The 19,184-nt window shown below is 41.7% G+C and overlaps 1 protein-coding gene and 1 pseudogene across 1 annotated transcript; one reads left to right on the top strand and one right to left on the bottom strand.

The window, feature by feature from the left end:
• LOC112068481 (acyl-CoA Delta-6 desaturase-like) overlaps positions 1–6,581 on the top strand; it is a 17,393-nt pseudogene extending 10,812 nt beyond the window's left edge.
• A 3,746-nt stretch (positions 6,582–10,327) lies between these two features.
• cyp19a1b (cytochrome P450, family 19, subfamily A, polypeptide 1b) lies at positions 10,328–17,027 on the bottom strand. The gene is made up of 10 exons (XM_024135651.2): positions 16,606–17,027; positions 15,496–15,740; positions 15,034–15,184; positions 14,674–14,828; positions 12,902–13,078; positions 12,318–12,432; positions 12,080–12,194; positions 11,703–11,865; positions 11,154–11,395; positions 10,328–10,914 (listed from the first exon to the last, which is right to left on the bottom strand). The coding sequence occupies exons 2-10, from the start codon at positions 15,605–15,607 to the stop codon at positions 10,675–10,677; spliced, it is 1,470 nt and encodes a 489-aa protein (XP_023991419.1). The 5' UTR covers positions 15,608–15,740; positions 16,606–17,027; the 3' UTR covers positions 10,328–10,674.
• Positions 17,028–19,184: the final 2,157 nt, after the last annotated feature.

The following is a 19,184-nucleotide window of genomic DNA, read 5'->3' as shown; positions in this document are numbered from 1 at the left end:
GTTGCAGGATTCCAGGCCTTGCGCGACCGTGTGGAGAGGGAGGGTTTGCTCATTGCCCGCCCCCTGTTCTTCAAGCCTCTACCTGGCCACATCCTTGCTACTAGAGGCCCTGGCTTTGGGCCTGCTCTGGTCTGGGGACCATTCTGGAGCGTCACACTGCTCTGTTCCCTCATGCCTGGCTACGTCTCGGTACCATTACAGATTATTAGGAGTTACAAGAAGAATTGACAGCATAGAATCTAAGGTTAGGGTTAGTTTAGGATTAAGGTTAGAATTAGAGATTAGGGTTCTGGTGAGGATTAAAAGTTTAGGGTGGTGAGGTTAGGATTATGGTGAGGTTGCCATAGGGGTTACCGAACCACCTTTCAAACACTGCTTCAAAATCTGCCTTTCTTCTTCCCTCTCAGTCCCAGGCTGGCTGCGCATAGCAGCATGACTTGGCCACCTGTCAGTCTGCAGAACATCCAGCTTGGAATCACGTACTGCACAAGTTTGTCATTGGACACCTAAAGGTAGGCTACTGAACAATGGTTGGACATTGACATGCTGTTTATTTAGGCTGGATCTTCTGCCTACTCGTTGATAGTTAACCGGACACAGTTTAAACCCCAGTCCTGGACTGAAAACATTCTCAAATGGATAATCGTCTGTGAAAGTAACATTTTACTCCCAGGGACTATGTTAAATCTTTGTTCAGCGAAAACTGTCCCTTTCACTTTCCTACATTCACCAGAGCAGTGTTACATTTCAAATTCACTCTATACATTAGCCTTATTTAGATGTAGTTCCAACAGGTGTAATTACAGTAAATGTAATTGTGTGTACAATTAATAAGTAACAGTAGCTGTTTGTTTCCAGGGGGGGCCTCTGCTAACTGGTGCGAACCATCGTCACTTCCAGGCATACGCTAAGCCCAACGTGTGGAGTAAAGATCCTGATGTTAATATGCGCATGTCTTCGTCCTGGAGACAAACAGCTTGTAGAGGTAGTATCTCATAAATATATGTATCCTTGCAGGAACTGAACCAACAACCTAGTGCCTGTATACCATCTGACTCCCACGTCATATTTTTAATTAATAATCTAAATATTCATGTAATATTCAAATAATCCATTGTAAAGTTTCCATTCATTAATGTAATATTTCATGGAAATGACCATGTAATGATTCTATCTAATATTCAAAATATCCATGTAATAATTCATTATTTAATGTAATATTCATGAAATAACCATGTAATAATATCCAGTGTTAATATAAATTCCATGTAATAGTTCATTTAATTTAATGTAATATTCATGAATAACCATGCTAATAATACCCATGAAATATTCAAATATCCATTGTAATAGTTCATTAATTTAATTAATATTCATGAAATAACCATGTAATAATACCATGTAATATTCAAATATACCATGCTAATAGTACATTAATTTAATGTAATATCATGAAAATACCATGTAATGATATCCATGTAAACAGTTGTCTCATAGGGTTAACCCGGTATTTAGTGTTTCTGTGTAAGATCCATGCTGACGCCTTGTCTCTTGTTTACTGCAGTATGGCTGTAAAGAAGTTGAAGTACATGCGCCTACCATTCACCAAACACCAGGACTTCTTCCTCAGTAAGTTCGTGAACACCTTTCATGGATTTCTGTAATAATCACATCCAACTTCCATGAACACATACAAAGTAAAAGAACAGACAACTGCATGTATGTATGTAATACCAGATATTTCCTTCTGTCTCTCAGTTGGACCTCCACTACTCATTCCAGTGTTTTTCACCATCAATATTCCAGACCCATTTTTCACAACGGAACTGGGTGGTGAGATGTCATACCAATCCTCTTTCCTCCTATGTGGAACATAAGGCTTCCATGAGAGGAGAGACACCTGTGATTATATGACTATGCTAACAACGCTGGGGCACTAAATCCTTGTTCGTCGCTCACTAAAGCTAGCGAGAACAAATATTGGCACACCAACACACACTGACTGTGACCATTCAGAAATGACTAACTTCCTAATCAAACAGTGACAATTGTTGCTTTGCTAGGAACCCCAGATGTGATAATTGTTGCTGCTAGGAACCCCAGATGTGATCATTGTTGCTTTGCTAGGAACCCCAGATGTGATCATTGTTGCTTTGCTAGGAACCCCAGATGTGATCATTGTTGCTTTGCTAGGAACCCTAGATGTGATCATTGTTGCTTTGCTAGGAACCCCAGATGTGATCATGTCTGGCCGTAATACCAAATCTTTGTCTMCTGTGAAGGATCTGGCGTGGTCGATGASTTTCTACCTTCGCTTCTTCTGCTGTTACTATCCCTTCTTTGGTTTCTTTGGCTCRGTAGCATTGATCAGCTTCGTCAGGTAAAGTATGAACTGAGAGGKAGMTCAAAGATTAAYTMATTCATTCRTTGTATTCAAACTATCTACAGTATTATAAAACAACACAATGCTGTGCTTGATGTCATAATGTAACATAATATTGTGGCTGAATAATTGTATTGTGAATATTGTACTGTGTATATAGGTTTTTGGAAAGCCACTGGTTTGTGTGGGTGACCCAGATGAATCATCTTCCTATGGAGATAGATCACGAGAGACACCAGGACTGGCTCACCATGCAGGTAACATGTCATCATTACTAGACAACTGGGTCCGTATACACAGTGTCTTGGAGTAGGACTGCTGATCTAGGATCAGGTCCCCCCTTGTCCATACATTCCTATTCATTATCATCTTAAAAGGCTAAACTGATCCTAGAACAGCACTCCTACACTGAAACTTAGTGAATACAGGCCCTGGAGTGTTTTCTGGGGTTTTGCCATCTGCATTTGTATTTATTATGGATCTGCATTAGTTCCTGTCAAGGCAGCAGCTAGTCTTCCTGGGGTTTATAATGGATCCCCATTAGTTCCTGCCAAGGAAGCAGCTACCCTTCCTGGGGTTTATTATGGATCCCCATTAGTTCCTGCCAAGGCAGCAGCTACTCTTCCTGGGGTTTATTATGGATCCCCATTAGTTCCTGCCAAGGCAGCAGCTACTCTTCCTGGGGTTTAATAATGGATCCCCATTAGTTCCTGCCAAGGCAGCAGCTACTCTTCCTGGGGTTTATTATGGATCCCCATTAGTTCCTGCCAGAGGCAGCAGCAACTTTCCTGGGTTTTATAATGGATCCCCATTAGTTCCTGCCAAGGCAGCAGCTACTCTTCCTGGGGTTTATTATGGATCCCCATTAGTTCCTGCCAAGGCAGCAAGCTAGTCTTCCTGGGGTTTATTAATGATCCCCATTTGGTCCCGCCAAGGAAGCAGCTACTCTTCCTGGGGTTTATTATGGATCCCCATTAGTTCCTGCCAAGGCAGCAGCTAGTCTTCCTGGGGTTTATTATGGATCCCATTAGTTCCTGCCAAGGAAGCAGCTACTCTTCCTGGGGTTTATTATGGATCCATTAGTTCCTGCCAAGGCAGCAGCTACTCTTCCTGGGTTTATTATGGATCCCCATTAGTTCCTGCCAAGGCAGCAGCTACTCTTCCTGGGGTTATTATGGATCCCCATTAGTTTCCTGCCAAGGCAGCAGCTACTCTTCCTGGGGTTTATAATGGATCCCCATTAGTTCCTGCCAAGGCAGCAGCTACTCTTCCTGGGGTTTATAATGGATCCCCATTAGTTCCTGCCAAGGCAGCAGCTACTCTTCCTGGGGTTTATTAGGGATCCCCATTAGTTCCTGCCAAGGCAGCAGCTACTCTTCCTGGGGTTTATTAGGGATCCCCATTAGTTCCTGCCAAGGCAGCAGCTACTCTTCCTGGGGTTTATAATGGATCCCCATTAGTTCCTGCCAAGGCAGCAGCTACTCTTCCTGGGGTTTATTATGGATCCCCATTAGTTCCTGCCAAGGCAGCAGCTAGCTTCCTGGGGTCCAGCAACATTAATACAGTTATGTACAGTTTAAAATATTACATGACATTACATTTTATAACACTTTACCCAATACATTTAGTGTGTTCCCTCAWKCCACATCTATAGTTYTCCAGTAGAGGGTGCTGTAACGTGTTTCTTTCTCTGGTCTTAGTTGAGTGGTACTTGCAATATTGAACAGTCAACCTTCAACGACTGGTTYAGTGGACACCTCAACTTTCAGATTGAACACCAGTAAGTGAAACAAATATCTCACCTTACTGTTGTCTGTCAAACAGTATATRCTGTATTTATATGGTAATTTATAAAGTCATTCAGATACTAAAGTAGGTTATAGTTTAGGCAGTATTCAGCTTTATTTGATCTTAAATATAACTTAAGTTGTTTGTACTAATTACTGCACTAATTACTTGTACTAATTAATTATGAATAGTGTTGCGATACAACATTGATACAATCCTACTCAGTTTCTGAGGTTTCTCTGAGAAACTCTGATACCCTTTGCTCTCTCTCCCTCTCCCCTCCCCCTCTCTCTCTCTCCCCTCCTCTTTCTGATGCTTTCTTTCTCCCCCCCCCCCACTCTCTCTCTGCCTCTCTTTCTCTGTCTCCCAGTCTGTTTCCCACCATGCCCCGTCATAACTACCACCTGGTGGCTCCTCTGGTTCGTACTCTGTGTGAGAAACATGGAATTCCCTATCAGGTCAAGACTTTGCAGAACGCCATCATTGATGTTGTCAGGTAAGTGGTAACATCACATACCACTACTTATCCAGGGGTATGAAATAGTTCCAGACAAATAGCTACTCAGTTTAAAAATAAAATATAAACATGTTTTAATGAATACTTGTATAGTGCTATCCTCTGGGAGTAGATTGTACATCATAAGGTGATACCTGCTGCTCTCAGACTCCTATGTGATTTACCTGGTTTGTTATCCACCTCTGTTCTTCCCCAGGTCACTGAAGAAGTCAGGGGATCTGTGGCTGGATGCATATCTTCATAAATAAATCCCTTCCTGGCTCTGGACGGGATTTAAATCCATCGCAGATTAACTACCTGTGAACAGAGATAGTTTCCCCAGACGTTTGTGTCGGATGCTGTATTTTGTTGTGACGTAATTGTTTTAATAATTTTTTGGACCCCAGGAAGAGTAGCTGCTGCCTTGGCAGGAACTAATGAGGATACATAAACCCAGGAAGAGTAGCTGCTGCCTTGGCAGGAACTAATGAGGATCCATAAACCCAGGAAGAGTAGCTGCTGCCTTGGCAGGAACTAATGGGGGATCCAAAGCAACAATCCAGGGTTTATATTAGGGCTGTCAGAGTTAATCAGTTAAAACTGAAGTTAACTTTTTTTTACATTTTAGTGCATACATTTTTATTTTTTCGCGATTAATCGCATTGTCTGAAAGCGTTGAATACACTGAAAACATCCAAAAGACATCATGTATACAACTAAAATCTATAATGCCATGTAAAAATAAGTTGAGGTTAAATAAAGTTTGCTTTCTCAGTTTACCTAATTTTGCTAACTGTTACTTTAGAAAAAAGTTTTTGGTATGAAAAATCTTAAATTACAGCTCACTTTGAGCAAATTAGGAATTTGCAATTAATCGCAAATCCTGCTAGTTAACTCGATTGAAAACATTTAATTGTTTGACAGCCTTAGTTCATGTACATCATTGGTAGGGCGTCTTTTTTTGTGGGGATTTTCTTTTATGGCATTTCAAGCATTATCCACTGGGCTTGCTGCAGGCAGAAAATCCTAGGAAATGCTCTTTAATTGACACAAGCTGTCTCCAATCAATCATTCAATGTCTGGTTGTGTGTGAGTGTTTTGGTGGGGTGGGGGGGGGATCTCTTAAACCAGGGGAGGCACAGCATAGGAAACGTAATCGCACTAAGCCTATTATTTGGCAGGAAATACTATTTGTAGATCAGTGATTCTACGCCTCACTTCTGCTTAAACTGATCCTCTCTAATAGACTCTATACCTGATCATCGGAGGTTTATAAAACATTTGGTAATTAGAACAGTTTTAAAGGGGAGAGACTATGAATCCAACAAGAAAAAAAAGAAAAAATTCAAAACCATATTATAGTTTGAAAAATAGAGCGCRCCAATATACCGGTGGGACGCTTTTGGAGATTACAACAATATATTCTGCAAAATCTGCAATTTAGCATTTAGATTATAAACGGTAAAACAAGATACACAGCCTTCTGAAAGAAAGTAAACACCTTACGCTTTGTCAGAAGAATGCTTCTATGCAAGACAGTTTAGCTCGGCAGCAGGTGGTGAAGGATATAGTGAAACAGTCTCAACCTTACCTCAACATTTCACAACGTATTCGTTGTCTGTTCTTAACATATGGGCATGATAGTCTACATTTTCTGATATTAAAAATGCCTATTTTCATTTGCTACATAAATAACACAACTTCGCTAACTCTAATGGCCTCAGTATTTGAAGGGATATGCTTCTCACAGCTTAATGTAAGCGCTCATAAAAGCGCAGGTAGGGTACTAGGGGGTAACTAAAACAATGTCTAATTGCTGACACGCAAAATAAATGTTGGAAAACAAATTGGTACGTGGATGAAGGTCATGCTTAGGTGAATAAACTATAAAGGGAAATAAATGGCTACAGTTGACCCTTTTTTTTGTTATTTCGTGAAATGTATTTAGAAAAGGGMTGTTTTTTTTTTACCGGGGTAGCTGCCCCCCCACCCCCAGGGGTGCCAGTTACCCCGGTAGAAGACTATGAGACATCGGGTTTCACACAAATGTGTTCAAATGAATGTAATCAGTTTAATGTAGAAATTATTTAGTAAGTAATACTTGAAAGCTAAGTCTAGTTGTCTTATTTTAATTATTTAAATAAAAYATGGGGCGGAAATTGTTGCACATGTCAGTGTTAATATCCACACTATGAGGAMATTTGATGCAAAGTCCCTCTTTCTAACTCACCTGCACATTAATGTTCTTTGTTTTTTCTTTGTTGTTCATTTTCCATACAATCCATTATGTACAATTGTACTAAATATGATTTGAATATTGCAAGATTTTAAATCCCAGCAGCCTTTAAAATGACATTCAGGAGCAAAAGGTTTTCAATAGTTTTTAATTCATTAAGAAAATATATTAATTGGAATATAATATTGGAATGGAAAATAACATTAATATTGGAATTGAATATTTAATAACAATAACTCAACTCATTAATTCAGTGTAACGTTGATGTGGCAATTCTCTTATGCTCTGCTATTGCACGATTCTAATATGTACATAGGTCACACACAAAGCTATCCCCAGTCAAATTGGAGCACAACTCATGAGCCCACCCCCTTCACTGCTCACACCTAATCCATGTCCCCACCTATGACTGAAAACAAGAGGAGAGATGCCAATTGAAAAGCTCTCTCTTAAAAATGTTGCTAGCGATCTAGCTATATGATGTAAAATATCTMAAAGGCTATAAAGTAACTAACTGTAAATCTCTCAGTCACTAGTGGAAACATTTACATCTGCAATTAAGTTAYGTTATCTTTTTTTATGTAATTTACATCAGACAATCTGTTAGTAAGTTTGATAGTTAGCACTCCTAGGAGCTTATGCTAACTAGCTAGATGGCTAGTATTTACTGCTAGTGAAATTGCYAGCTAGCAAGTTAGCATAAACTAGCGCTAACTGGGCTAGTCATTGTCTAAATGACTGGTAGAAACACATTCATAACCATAAAGGGGTAACTAGCCCCGCCTTCTTGCTGATAGGCACCAATGCTATAGCAGCTGGCTCTGGTCTGCTTAGTTCATTGACTGTATAATACTGTGCCTTCAGAAAGTATTCATACCCCTTGACTTATTCCACATTTTGTTCTGTTACAGCCTGAATTCAAAATGTATTAATATATATTTTTTTCTCACCCATCTACAAACAATACCCCATACTGAGAAATTGAAAACATGTTTTTAGAAATGTTTGCTAATTTATAGAAAATGAAATACAGAAATATTTCAGTGTATTCAGACCCTTTGACTTGTTCCACATTTTGTTACTCTACAGCCTTACCTTCCCTTTCCCTTTCTATAATTGATTAAATTCAAATTTTTCCTCATCAATCTACACACAATACCCCATAATGACAAAGCAAAAACATGTTTTTATACATTTTTGCAAATGTATAAAATATTAAACTGAAATATCATATTTAAATACAGTACCAGTCAAAAGTTTGGACACACCTACACATTCAAGGGTTTTTCTGCATTTTAGAATAATAGTGAAGACATCAAAACTATGAAATAGCACATAYGGAATCATGTGTTAAGCAAATCAAAATATATTTAAGATTCTTCAAAGTAGCCACCCTTTGCCTTGATGACAGCTTTGCACACTCTTTGAATTCTCTCAACCAGCTTCATGAGGTAGTCACCTGGAATGCATTTCAATTAACAGGTGTGCCTTGTTAAAAGTTTATTTGTGGAATTTCTTTCCTTCTTAATGCGTTTGAGCCAATCAGTTGTGTTGAGCCAATCAGTTGGTAGCCCTATTTGGTAAAATACCAAGTCCATATTATGGCAAGAACAGCTCAAATAAGCAAAGAGAAACGACAGTCCATCATTACTTTAAGACATGAAGGTCAGTCAATACAGAACATTTCAAGAACTTTGAAMGTTTCTTCAAGTGCTGTCGCAAAATCATCAAGCGCTACGATGAAACTGGATCTCATGAGGACCGCCACAGGAAAGGAAGACCCAGAGTTAACTCTGCTGCAAAGGATAAGTTCATTGAGGCATGAGACCCAGTATGAGCCAAAGGGTGGCTACTTTGTAAAATCTGAAATTTAAAATATATTTTGAGTTGTTTAACACTTTTTTTGGTTACTACATGATTCCATATGTGTTATTTCATAGTTTGGATGTCTTCACTGTTATTCTACAATGTAGAAAATAGTAAAAATAAAGAAAAACCATTGAAGGATTAGGTGTGTCCAAACTTTTGACTGGTACCATATCAAACCATATCAATTAACCATATCAAACCATATCAATTAACCATATCAAACCATATCAATTAACCATATCAAACCATATCAATTAACCATATTAATTAACCATATCAAACCATATCAATTAACCATATCAAACTATATCAATTAACCATATCAAACCATATCAATTAACCATATCAAACCATATCAATTAACCATATCAAACCATATCAAATAACCATATCAATTAACCATATCAAACCATATCAATTAACCATATCAATTAACCATATCAAAAGAAGTTAAAGATTCAAGACCTGAGGATAAAATTTGTTTTATAAAGATATTTATACACAATTGTAATTTTATTGAGTAAATGTTTACAGTAGTTATGCACATGATACAAACAATTGTTTATACATTTTAATGACATGGTTTTAAAAACAACTAGAAATTGTAATTTTACAAACAACAAGAAAATAAGTAGAAAAACGCACAGACTAGTGTTAAAATGTAGTCTAGTGTAGCAGTACTGTATTACAGTTGTGGGATAGTAACAGAAAAAGTATCGACTATAGCCCAGCAGTAGTAGTACCTGGTCCCATATCTGTTTGTACTGTCTTGGTGACTTGTGTATTTACATTTATATGGTCAGTGCTAGGTGTGTCTCAGCGGCTGTGATCAAGTGGCCAGAGAAATGTGTGACCATTCTGGGCATGGTGAGGCTGTGTTCGTCCTCCACCAGTCAGGTCAGTGTGGTTGGTATTGGTTGTGGTCAGGTCAGTTTGGTCAGTGTTGGTTATGGTCAGAGGTAAAAGTCAGTGTTGGTTGTGGTCAGTGGAGGCTGGTTGTGGTCAGTGGAGGCTGGTTGTGGTCAGTGGATGGAGGCTGGTTGTGGTCAGTGGAGGCTGGTTGTGGTCAGTGGAGGCTGGTGGGCTGGTTGTGGTCAGTGGAGGCTGGTTGTGGTCAGTGTGAGCTGCTGTGACTGGTTGTGGGTCAGTGGAGGCTGGGGCTGGTTTTGGTCAGTGAGGCTGGTTGTGGTCAGTGGTGGCTGGTGGACGGTTGTGGTCAGTGGAGGAGACTGGTTGTGGTCAGTGGAGGCTGGTGGCTGGTGGCTGGTTTGGGTCAGTGGAGGCTGGTTGTGGTCAGTGGTGGCTGGTGTGGTCAGTGGAGCTGTGGCTGGTTGTGGGTCAGTGGAGGCTGGTTTTGTCATGGAGGCTGGTGGTTGTGGTCAGTGAGGCTGGTTGTGGTCAGTGGAGGCTGCGTGGTGGTTGTGGTCAGTGGAGGCTGGTGTGCGTTGTTGTGTCAGTGGAGGCTGGTTGGGTCAGTGGCAGGCGGGGCTGGTTGTGGTCAGTGGAGGCTGGTTGTGGTCAGTGGTGGCTGGTGACTAGTTGTGGTCAGTGGTGGCTGGTTGTGGTCAGTGGCGGCAGGTTGTGGTCAGTGGAGGCTGCTTGTGTCATTCTGGGTATGAGCCTCATGGTCAGGCTGTGTTCATGTTCATTCTCAACAGGTTGCTGTGACAGGTTGTTGATCAGGACAGGTTATATTGGTCAGTAGTTGTGGTGGTCAGTAGTGGTTGTGGTCAGTAGTGGTTGTGGTCAGTAGTGATTGTGGTCAGTAGTGATTGTGGTCAGTAGTGGTTGTGGTCAGTAGTGGTTGTGGTCAGTAGTGGTTGTGGTTGTGGTTGTGGTCAGTAGTGATTGTGGTCAGTAGTGATTGTGGTCAGTAGTGGTTGTGGTCAGTAGTGGTTGTGGTTAGGTTGTGGTCATCTGTCTTGGTATGAACCTCATTGCCAGACTGTGTTCATCCTCCACGGGTTGCTGTGACAGGTTGTTTGTCTGCCTGATGCTGCTCAGTGTGTTGCCATGACGAGGACACACCGTGTACCGCGCCAACAGCGTCACCAGGACAGCCTTCATCATCATCATGGCGATGTGTTTACCCACACAGGAGCGGGGGCCACAGCCGAACGGCTGGAAGAAACGACTGGGCACCTGACGGAAAGAGGAGAGGTCAACCATAGCCTGGTACCAGATCGGTTTGTGCTGTCTTGCCAACTCCTACAGTCGTTATAATGTTCGGCATGAATCAAAGGAGTTGGCAAGACGACACAAACAGATCTGGAACCAGGTAAACCACACGCTACTTCTGAATAAATCCATAAATTATGACAACACATCAGTTTTCAATGCAATGCTTTTAAGAAAATAGGACAACGCCAACTCTCACTTACAGTTTTATCAAAGTTCTCCAAGCTGAATTCGTTGGGTTTGGGGAAGAACTCTGTTTTGTGCATGAGCCCTATGTTGAGGATGATGTTGGTTCCCTTGGAAACCTTAGTCCCATCGATGATGTCATCTTCCAGCGCCTTCCTCATGGTGAAGTCTACCACAGGATGGAACCTCATGGACTCATTGATAAAACTCTCCAGCACTCTGAAGTTCTGGAAGTCAACTGTCATGACATCCTTCTCTCCTGTGGATAGAAGTGAACAGGAGATTGTCAGCATGTTGTGCCTAAAAGATATATATATAATGTCACCCGTGAGATATTTGTCTCAATTATTAGTCAAGGGTGGCTCAGTGAGTAAGAGTATGGTGCCAGCAAGATTGTGGGTTCAAGTCCCGCAGAGATKATTAACACATACTAAAAATAGATGCACTCACTGTACTGTAAGTTGCTGTCGCTTTGGATAAAATCGTCTGCTATGTGGCATATATTATTYGAAATTCCACCTAACTGTTGAAACCCCCCTTTATTTGAAAGGTGTGATCATAGTCACCTATGAGAGTGCTGATCTCCTCTACAATCCTCATCTCCACCTCAGGGTTCTGCTTCAGCAGCATGAGCATGAAGAACAGACTGATGGACAGAGTGTCTGGGGCTGCTATCACCATCTCCAACACACACTGTCTCACGTCGTCCGCCGACAGCTCTCCATGGTTCTGGTCCACACACACACACACACACACACACACACACACACACACACACACACACACACACACACACACACCACACACACCACACACACACAGACACAGACACAGACACAGACACAGACACAGACACAGACACAGAGAGAGAGTATAAGATCGACAGGTTTCTCTTAGTGACACCTTATACAATGATATGATTTCATTCATCAGCAGAACAGACCTGGGCAAAGATGAGTTCTGAGGTGAAGTCAATATCATCATCCAGTTTTTCAGATTCACTGATAATTCTTCTTTTGGTTTCAATAAGGCTTTCCATCACATCCTGTAGATCCTTGCTAGAAACAAGACGTCGAAACACTTGATTAAAACTACACGCCTTCATTGACGCAACCCCCCCCCCCCACCAACAATGTAAACATTGGAGACATTGGAGACTTAAAGTGCATGTGTGAACTTACGCTGCTTGTTGGTGCTTCTTGTACATCCATCCACATTTGAAGAAGATATCAGGCTTGATCAGAACCGTTTGCCAGGTGTCAAAGTAGTGTTGAATCTTCAATAGCAGCTCTTTCTCTTGAGTTACATAAAGTACAAGGCACACAGTCAAAGCTTGGCATAATTCAATGTGTTAAGGATGTCCATTTACATTACATTGAAAGTAGTAAGTCATTTAGCAGACGCTCTTATCCAGAGCCACTTACAGTTCATGTATTCATCTTAAGATAGCCAGGTGGGACAACCACATATCACAGTCATAGTATGTACACTTTCCTCAATAAAGTAGCTATCAACAAAGTCAGAGCAAGTAAAGGCGTGGGGGGGATTGATGTGAGAAGGGGGGGGGTATTATTTAAGATACTCTTTGAAGAGGTAGGGGTTTCAGATGTTTCCTGGAGGTGGGAAAGGACTCTGCTGTCCTAGCTTCAGGGGAAAGCTGGTTCCACCATTGGGGCGCCAGGACAGAGAACAGAAGTCCCCACATGCATGCAGGCACACCCACACAGACAAACCCTTCCCCCCGCACACACACCCTGCCACTGACCGTTGAGAGGCACCCGGAGGAACAGTTTGTTAGAAATGTCCACTACGATGCATCTCAGCAGGTTGAGAACATCTACGTGTCCGGAGGGGTCAGTCATCTCCTGCAGACGCTCCAGGTGTCTGTCTGTAGCACTCACACAGATCCCTACTGTCCGCTGCAGACCAGGTCCTGTCAGAGCTGACACACACCACACCAAGGATGGGGTCAATTCCATTTCAATTCAGACAATTCAGGAAGAATTCCATTGACTGAATTGAAATCACCCTGTACAATTAATAAAAATGGCCACCGGACTATTTACGTTAAATAGTACCCGCAAAACACCAGTCTCAACGTCGACAGTGAAGAGGCGACTCCGGGAGGCTGGCCTTCTAGGCAGAGTTGCAAAGAAAAAGCCATATCTCAGACTGGCCAATAAAAAGAAACGATAGAGATGGGCAAAAGAACACATACACTGGACAGAGGAACTCTGCCTAGAAGGCCAGCATCYCGGAGTCGCCTCTTCACTGTTGACGTTGAGGCTGATGTTTTGCGGGTACTATTTAATGAAGCTGCCAGCTGAGGACTTGTGAGGCGTCTGTTTCTCAAACTAGACACTCTAATGCACTTGTCCTCTTGCTCAGTTGTGCACCGGAGCCTCCCACTCCTCTTTCTATTCTGGTTAGAGGCAGTTTGTGCTGTTCTGTGAGGGGAGTAGCACACAGCGTTGTACGAGGTCTTCAGTTTCTTGGCAATTTCTCGCATGGAATAGCCTTCATTTTTCAGAACAAGAATAGACTGATGAGTTTCAGAAGAATGGTCTTTGTTTCTGGCCATTTTGAKCCTGTAATCGAACCCACAAATGCTGATGCTCCAGATAATCAACTAGTCTAAAGAAGGACAGKTKTATTGCTTCTTAATCAGAACAACAGTTTTCAGCTGTGCTAACATAATTGCAAAAGGGTTTTCTAATGATCAATTAGCCTTTTAAAATGATCAACTTGGATTAGCTAACACAATGTGCCATTGGAACACAGGAGTGATGGTTGCCGATAATGGGCTTCTGTACTCCTATGTACGCCTCCATTAAAAAATCAGCCGTTTCCAGCTACAATAGTCATTTACATCATTAACAATGTCTACACTGTATTTCTGATCAATTTTATGTTATTTTAATGGACAAAAAAATTATTTCAAAAACAAGGACATTTCTAAGTGACCCCAAACCTTTGAGCGGTAGTGTATATACATATATATATACTGTACATGTACAAATTACCTCGACTAACCTGTACCCCCACACACTGACTCAGTACCGGTACCCCCTGTATATAGCCTCCACATTGACTCAGTACCGGTACCCCCTGTATAAAGCCTCCACATTGACTCGGTACTGGTACCCCCTGTATATAGCCTCCACATTGACTCGGTACCGGTACCCCCTGTATATAGCCTCCACATTGACTCGGTACCGGTACCTCCTGTATTCAGCTTCGTTATTGTTATGTTATTGTGTTACTTTGTATTATTTTTTACTTTAGTTTATTTGGTCAATATTTTCTTAACTCTTTCTTGAACTGCATTATTGGTTAAGGGCTTGTAAGTAAGCATTTCAAGGTAAGGTCTACTACACCTGTTGTATTCGGCGCATGTGACTAATAAAGTTTGATTTGATTTGAAAAGGAATTGATCCCAACCCCGCACCAGACCGGAACATGAATTAGTTTGACATCTAGTTAGAGCGAGTTAGTTAGATAATCATGTTAAATAAACTTAAAGTCTCTGTCGTATACCTTTCGCAAAATATGTCCTCACTTTTTTCCAGAGTGGGATGTCGCTGTTAAAGATGATACCTCTCCCGTCCATCCCGATACACTGCAGTCCCTGTTTACTGGCAAACCGGGCTGTGTAGTGGGCACTCTTCAGGACATGGTAGACAGCAGAGGACCTGCAGCAAGAGTGAGAGACCAAGAGTGTAATAAATAGAGAGTCTCAAAGGAGTAGTACTGATCTTGGATCAGTTTTTACTTTTCAATGATAACGAATGGACATGGGAGGTAGCTGATCTTAGATCTACTCTGAGACGCTTGATGAATACCCCCACCGAACTGAATGAGTGAAGTATTTTCCAATTCCATTTCAACAGAACTTACTTGCTAAGAATGAGAGTCTCTTCTCCGTTGATCCAGACCCGAACCATACTCCCATATCTCTTGTTGTAGTAGTTACAGGCTGTTCCTATCCCGCTCCAGATGAACCTAGAGTAGGACATGATTGGACCCAGACCAGCCCAGAAGAAAGGACCTGCCATAGAAGTACATACAGTAGAGACGCAGGTTAGTACAGGATTGCTACCGTTTTACAGTAGTAACCGTTATACTAGATGAATAGCCAATGTCTTTCTAGTTAACTATTGGCTAGCAACTTTCATATGAGATATTAGAGATACAATTCCAAAATGTATTAAAGCTCAAAAGGTTTCATCTTCAAACGATCAAACAAAAAATACATTAYGACACTTCATATTTTACACGGAAGTGATAGTTGTTAGACGAAGAGAGAGTGGCTGTGTGTTCCCCCCCGTACATCATACATTCATACATCATTGGTCTTACCTGGTATGTGTGAGGYGTTAGTGAGGCACCGGGTCGTGATGAGCAGGAGACAGAGCAGCAGCAGCAGCAGGGCTCCAGACACGCTAGTGTCATCCACTATACTGGTAGCCATTACAGCGAGGAGGTCTGGAGGCTGCTGTGTTATGATGACAGCTGGAGCACTCTGCTATTAATTATTCTCCTTCCAAGTTTTATCTCCTCCTCCCCAGGGAAAAAGGTCTTCTGACTTACTTCAAGGAGACTACCTGGTTAAAAAWWTTTTTTTAAAGTRAAACATGTCCCACTGGTTTGCACCTCACCGAAGTAGGTGTCGCTTATCTATTGGGACAGCCGAAGAAAAAAAGGCTTCTAACAGTTGACTGTTTATGTATTGAATCACCCTGAATTTCCAGAACCAGATTACACCCTATTCCCTATGTAGTGTACACTTTTTTATACCAGAACCCTATAGGTCCSGGTTAAAAGTAGTGCACTAAATAGGGAATAGGGTGCCATTTGGGACGTTGACAGGGGGATTCAAATGGTCAAAACAAAAGCCTTAATCTCCGTGACAACCCTTGCTCTTTTTTCATCCCCTTTTTAATATTTCTCCTGTCCTTGTCCTATGGGGTCGGTACAACATGTGAACAGGGTAACCATAACACACCCAAAGAAAGCTTTTCAAGTTGACCAGTTGTACAATTGCATGTACAGTTCCAGATGTCTTACCAAGGCTAGAGTTAGTAGATTAGACATCAAAGATATTGGAACGTTCTGAAACCAGAGGGAAGGCTGAGGTGTCTGTCATTTTATCAGAATGTACCAATGCTGTTGTTTCTTTATCTATCGGAGAAACTTGGTCAGCTTTGTTCTCGTCATCGTCCCCTCTAGAAGACACGTTTTTTTTTTATGTAACATTGTATAATACAGATTGTTTGTTTTTATGTTTAAAATTGTACAAATTTCTATGATATTTCTAATTCTGTTATGGGCCTCTTTTCAAGAATATCCCTCTTGACACTTCTTGTTCCACAGAGAGAAAACAATTCCCTCTAGTTAATTAGACATACAGACAAAAAATTCCCACCTATTTATAGAATTGTCATTATGTAGGAAAAGGATAATACTCACCGTTCTCATCCTGGACTGCACCAGAGTAGTCTGCCTCTAGCCTGGCTACAGTTTGTGTCCGTCTCCTGTGTCGCCACTGCTGTGCCCCTGTTTCTTCCCCTGGTTGGTTTTAAAGATGATCAGCATTCTTTTATCTGATAAATCACAGGCAAGCTTTTGAATATCAACTTACCGGTTGCTTGGTTACACTACCAATTTAGGCCCTCAAGGGCCGTTAAATGCCTGAACTTCTCACCAAAAGACTGCCAAAGAAAAACAATAGAGCTATAGTGAAGGGCCTGGCTACCTTTTAACTGGAAAAGTATACCCCAAAATGAACAAAAAAAGACTTTAATGTTGGAGATTATAGAGTAGACCTGGTCTCTCAAGTATGACCGTAGGTCTTTCATTTTGATTGAAACAGTCTCACTTAACCTTCAAAAGAAAGTAAACCACYGTATAATTCATCATCTGAAGAAAGAAATAAATTAAACAGGTCAGACTGACCCAGCTAATTTGAGGATAAGAATAGGGCTTTTATCCAGCAAACTTACAACAGAAGAAATGTTAAGAATACATTTGCCCCTGTCTGTCAATAAGTTGGAGAAGGGAAAGACCTAGTCAGTTGTACAACTGAATGCATTCAACTGAAATGTGTCTTGCGCATTTAACCCAATCCCCTGTGGGTCAGAAAGGTGCAGGGGGCTGTCTTTCAGCACCCAGAGAACAGTGGGTGGGTTAACTGCCTTGTTCATTGGCAGAACTACAGATGTTTACCTTGTCAGCTCGGGGATTTGATCCAGCAACATTCCAGGTACAGGCCCAGTGCTCTAACCACTAGGCTACCTGCTGCCCTTATATGTTGATAGTTACTCAGCTTCACTGAAATGTGTCTTGCGCATTTAACCCAATCCCTGTGGGTCAGAAAGGTGCAGGGGGCTGTCTTTCAGCACCCAGAGAACAGTGGGTGGGTTAACTGCCTTGTTCATTGGCAGAACTACAGATGTTTACCTTGTCAGCTCGGGGATTTGATCCAGCAACATTCCAGGTACAGGCCCAGTGCTCTAACCACTAGGCTACCTGCTGCCCTTATATGTTGATAGTTACTCAGCGGTGATTTACAAGCTACAGTGGGGCAAGCCACCAATTGTGCAGCCACCAATGTACAAGTTCTCCCACTTAAAAAGATGAGAGAGGCCTGTAATTTTCATCATAGGTACACTTCAAACTATGACAGCACAAATGAGAAAAAAAAATCCAGAAAATCACATTGTAAGGATTTTTAATGAATTTATTTGCAAATTATGGTGGAAAAGTAAGTATTTGGTCACCTACAAACAAGCAAGATTTCTGGCTCTCACAGACCTGTAACTTCTCTTTAAGAGGTCTCTGTCCTCCACTCGTTACCTGTATTAATGGCACCTGTTTGAACTTGTTATCAGTATAAAAGACACCTGTCCACAACTCTAAACAGTCAATCCCCAAACTCCACTATGGCCAAGACCAAAGAGCTGTCAAAGGAAACCAAAAACAAAATTGTAGACTCTGCACCAGGTTGGGAAGACTGAATCTGCAATAGGTAAGCAGCTCTGGTTTGAAGAAATCAACTGTGGGGAGCAATTATTAGGAAATGGAAGACATACAAGACCACTATAATCTCCCTCGATCTGGGGCTCCACGCAAGATCTCACCCGTGGGGTCAAAATGAGCAAGAACGGTGAGCAAAAATCCCAGAACCACACGGGGGGACCAGTGAATGACCTGCAGAGAGCTGGGACCAAAGTAACAAAGCCTACCTCAATAACACACTAGCCGCCAGGGACTCAAATCCTGCAGTGCCAGACGTGTCCCATGCTTATGCCAGTACATGTCCAGGCCCGTCTGAAGTTTGCTAGAGAGCATTTGGATGATCCAGAAGAAGTTTGGATGCTGAGTTGCATCCAAAGAACACCGTACCTACTGTGAAGCATGGGGGTGGAAACATCATGCTTTGGGGCTGTTTTTCTGCAAAGGGACCAGGACGACTGATCCGTGTAAAGGACAGAATGAATGGGCCATGTATCGTGAGATTGAGTGAAAACTCCCTTCCATCAGCAAGGGCATTGAAGATGAAACGTGGCTGGGTCTTTCAGCATGACAATGATCCCAAACACACCGCCCGGGCAACGAAGAGTGGCTTCGTAAGAAACATTTCAAGGTCCTGGAGTGGGCCTAGCCAGTCTCCAGATTCTCAACCCCATAGAAAATCTTTGGAGGGAGTTGAAAGTCCGTGTTGCCCAGCAACAGCCCCAAAACATCACTGCTCTAGGAGATCTGCATGGAGGAATGGGCCAAAATACCAGCAACAGTGTGTGAAAACTTGTGAAGACTTACAGAAAACGTTTGACCTCTGTCATTGCCAACAAAGGATATAACAAAGTATTGAGATAAACTTTTGTATTTGACCAAATACTTATTTCCACCATAATTTGCAAATAAATTCATAAAAAATCCTACAATGTGATTTTCTGGATTTTTTTTTCTCCTTTTGTAATATACAGCAGGGCACAGAGACAGTCAATGCAAAGTAAAACACAGTTCAAACAGAGAACGAGAGAGAC

This window comes from Salvelinus sp. IW2-2015, unplaced genomic scaffold, assembly GCF_002910315.2.
Source record: "Salvelinus sp. IW2-2015 unplaced genomic scaffold, ASM291031v2 Un_scaffold537, whole genome shotgun sequence".
In the NCBI taxonomy this organism is placed as follows: Eukaryota; Metazoa; Chordata; class Actinopteri; order Salmoniformes; family Salmonidae; genus Salvelinus; species Salvelinus sp. IW2-2015.
Note: the sequence above shows the minus strand (reverse complement) of the source record. Positions and strands in the feature narration are given on the sequence as shown.